The 3449-nt window shown below is 46.3% G+C and overlaps 1 protein-coding gene across 1 annotated transcript; it reads left to right on the plus strand.

The window, feature by feature from the left end:
• Positions 1 to 1821: 1821 nt before the first annotated feature.
• PtA15_17A401 (uncharacterized protein) lies at positions 1822 to 2477 on the plus strand (the record flags this gene model as incomplete). Its single annotated transcript, XM_053164515.1, has 3 exons — positions 1822 to 2061; positions 2325 to 2367; positions 2449 to 2477. The coding sequence occupies 3 exons, from the start codon at positions 1822 to 1824 to the stop codon at positions 2475 to 2477; spliced, it is 312 nt and encodes a 103-aa protein (XP_053028474.1).
• Between the last annotated feature and the right edge of the window lie 972 nt (positions 2478 to 3449).

The raw sequence follows: 3449 nt of genomic DNA on the forward strand, positions 1-3449 counted from the left end.
TTTAGCTCCAGGGGAACCAGGGAATGAGGGATTTTAGCTGCCCTGAGCTGTCAAATGAGGGATTTTGGCTGGTGGTACAGCCTAGATGAGGGAATTTAGCCCGATTGTCAGGTCACATGATGTAATGATGAGGGAATTTAGCTGGCGAGAAAGTGGAGGTGAGCGGTTTGAGTTTGGCCTATGATGTCATTGACATGTGATGTCATTGGGTCATCTGATCATCTGTACTGCTCCTGTCTGTCACCTGCTGTCAAATGATGTCATGTGTAAGCTGCATGAGGGGTTCTTGCTAGCTTGACACCTGCATGAACGGCAGCCCCTATTACACTAGTCTGCATGCACCTGCATAAGACTGCATAAGCCTGCATAAGCCTGCATCTAGTGTGCATGACACTGCATGACACTGCATGACACGTGCATAACACAATGTAATGAGTGCAGCTGATGAGGTAAAGCATATGTAAAGGGTAGACAAGTGTCAGAGTGGCCCATGTAACGGATTACATGGTCCTGGGTAAGGGTGGTTCATGTAACGGATTACATGACCTGAGTATGATGTTTTGTGTGTATGAAACTGACTGATGGTATCTTGAAGGGGTTGTATCTTTTGATCCAGAGGGGTTAAGGCGTGTTGTCCATGGTGTCTTGTGTAGTTTTAGCCGTAGAATCCAGTGGTACCGCCGTGTTGGTTGATTTGTGAGTGTACATATGAGAAAATGGAAAATTTTGAAATGGGCTAGATGGGTAACCATAAAGCATACCACACCGGCCATTGAGTGAGACAACACTTGATGGCTGGTTGGGTTTGTACCGGCCATTGAGTGAGACAACACTTGATGGCCAGTCGGGTCTGTACTGGCCATTGAGTGATGTGTCACTTGATGGCCGGGTGGGGTTGTACCGGCCATCAAGTGACACAACACTTGATGGCTGGTCAGGTCTGTGCCCGCCATCAAGTGACACAGCACTCAATGGCCGGTTGGGCCTGAACCGGCCTTGCGGGGGCACTATTGAGTTTGATTTGAATACAGCAATGTGTAACCGCTGTGTACACGTCCTTCCGGGACCCCGGTGGTAAGGGACAAAAGGGATTTGTGCCCAAATTTTTGCAGGTTGAGAACTCCTGGGTGCAAGATCAGGAGATTCTTGCATTTGGGGGCGTTCAAAGTAGCTCACTACCAACCTTACCTGATATCCAGTAGGGGATATTTGGTAAAATATGAGGGATGTCCAGTATACATCATTTTATGTTCTGTAAAGTGTTTTTGAATGTCTGAAAACTTTCTGTAAATTCTCCGTAACTTTTCCGTAAATTCTTAACTTTTCTGTAACTTTTCTGTAAATCCTTAACTTTTCTATAACTGTTGTTCAAATGAGAAGTCCCCCTGTAATAATACTGTAAGTCACAGAAAACTTACAGAAATCACACATCAAGTTACAGAAAATTTACAGAAACCATGAAACAATTTACAGAACAAAAAAAACTATACTGCATATCCCTTATATTTTACCAAGTAATAGTATCCCCTGCTGGATATCAGGTAACGTTGGTAGTGTAGAGCCCCCAGGTTGGTGTTTTTGGCAGTGATTTTTTTTCCTGGAGATCGGACCTGATTGAGTTCCTGCGCAACCTGATTTCAACTTTGAAACCCCCTGTTGTGCAAGCTCGTTCTGGTTTTAGAGGCAGACTCGGGCCTCATGTTGGGTCGGGCCAGATTAACAGAAGGCCGGGGCGCGGGCCGCTGCCCGGACCAAGTCCTATCTGTATGCTGCACTCTATTCGTCATCAAAAGATCACCTCGACAACAACGAACCTGCGTAATGCAAGTCACGATCAAGTCCTTCCATCCGGTGGCACACTGGAAATGGAATCTCGAGAACTCGAAACCGATTGATCCAAACCACGAGCCAGAAACCTTACCGGGGATATTGAACACGCCTGCAGATTTTTCCAAGGATGACTCGAACGGGAGTACTCTGACTAGCGATAACTTGATAGGAGTAGCAGCAAACCCGATAATCGAAGATGAGGAGGATGAAGACCTTTGCGGGATCTGTCAGGTCGCTTTCGAAGGTTGTTGTCCTGATTGCAAAGTGCCTGGTGATGATTGTCCACTCAGTTTGTCAAACACTTTTGTCTTCCTCATCTCATTATCACCGCTCTTCCGCTTCCCGCTGAAAACTTGGACACGCCTTTTATCACTCTTTATGATCGTTATTTTGTTTACTTCTATTCATGCTTCCTATGGCAAATTCACCGTTCAGTTTGGGGCGAGTGTACTCATATCTTCCACATGCACTGTCTACTGAAATGGATCGCCCAGGAGTCCAGTAAACAGTCCTGTCCGATGGATCGCCGACCGTGGGGTGAGTGAGACACATTGAAGCGACTTGTTCGCCAACTTACCAATTACTGACCATAATGGGAGGTTCATTTGTCACTCTCAGTTACTGCTGGTGGACATGCTGAAACTTAGCTGCTTCGCAACACTGGCCGACCTGTTACGGGTTCGGCGAATATACCTACGTTGTTCTCCAATGGAATGAAATACGGGTTCACCGTTTTTCAAGTGGAGGACTTGCCGTCAATCTGCAGCCTTTCCATCGACTGTAATATCCCCTACATCGTTGTCGAGCATGAAGAATTTCATAAGCTCCTTCGACTCTGCAACCCGGAAACTAAGGGGCTACTTTGTGGAGCCGACATCTTGGCTTCTTCCATTTGTGCAATATTTCAACCAGAGTCCTCCGGGAGCAGCTACGCAAAACCCAGTCCCAAATCAGCCTAACCTGCGACACTTGGACTTCTCCTAGCAACCAATCAGGTGACAGCACACTGGATTGATAATAAATTCTCTCTTTGATCAATAGTTCTAGCTGCTCGGATTGTTGAGGGAAGTCACGCTGGAATCAATCTAGGGAAGCATTTAGTAGAGGTACTTAACTCTTTTAGCATTACAAACAAGATAATCTGCATCATGGCCAACAACGCGGCAAACAATCATGCAATGGGCTCCTATATCTCAACTCAGATGCCGTTCAACAATGGAAATTGCCTGCTTGGCTTGATGGTACGAGAACTAGGAACTGTGAGAGTACCTAGGTCCATGAGCGCAAGGGGGAGCGGACTGTTCTGTGGCAGACCGGGAGGTCAGTCAAAGAAGAGAGAGGTCCGAGTGGTTGCCGCAGACTAAGAGCAAGTGGAGAGCTATATGAAGTCAGCACGGCCTACTTCGCCTTTCTCTCACATTCCAGCTCAACCAGTCTCGCCTCCACCTCACTACAATTCATTTGCGCAACAAGCACGGCAAATCAATCAGTTTCACTTTATTAACTCTATTACTTTATAATTCTTTTTAGTGAACAATATTATGCAATGGTCGACCAACCAAATGTCACGCGAGCTTCAACGGCAGCAGCAAAGAAGTCAAAATCCTCGTCAAGTGGGA

Source organism: Puccinia triticina, chromosome 17A (genome assembly GCF_026914185.1).
Source record: "Puccinia triticina chromosome 17A, complete sequence".
Taxonomy (NCBI): domain Eukaryota; kingdom Fungi; phylum Basidiomycota; class Pucciniomycetes; order Pucciniales; family Pucciniaceae; genus Puccinia; species Puccinia triticina.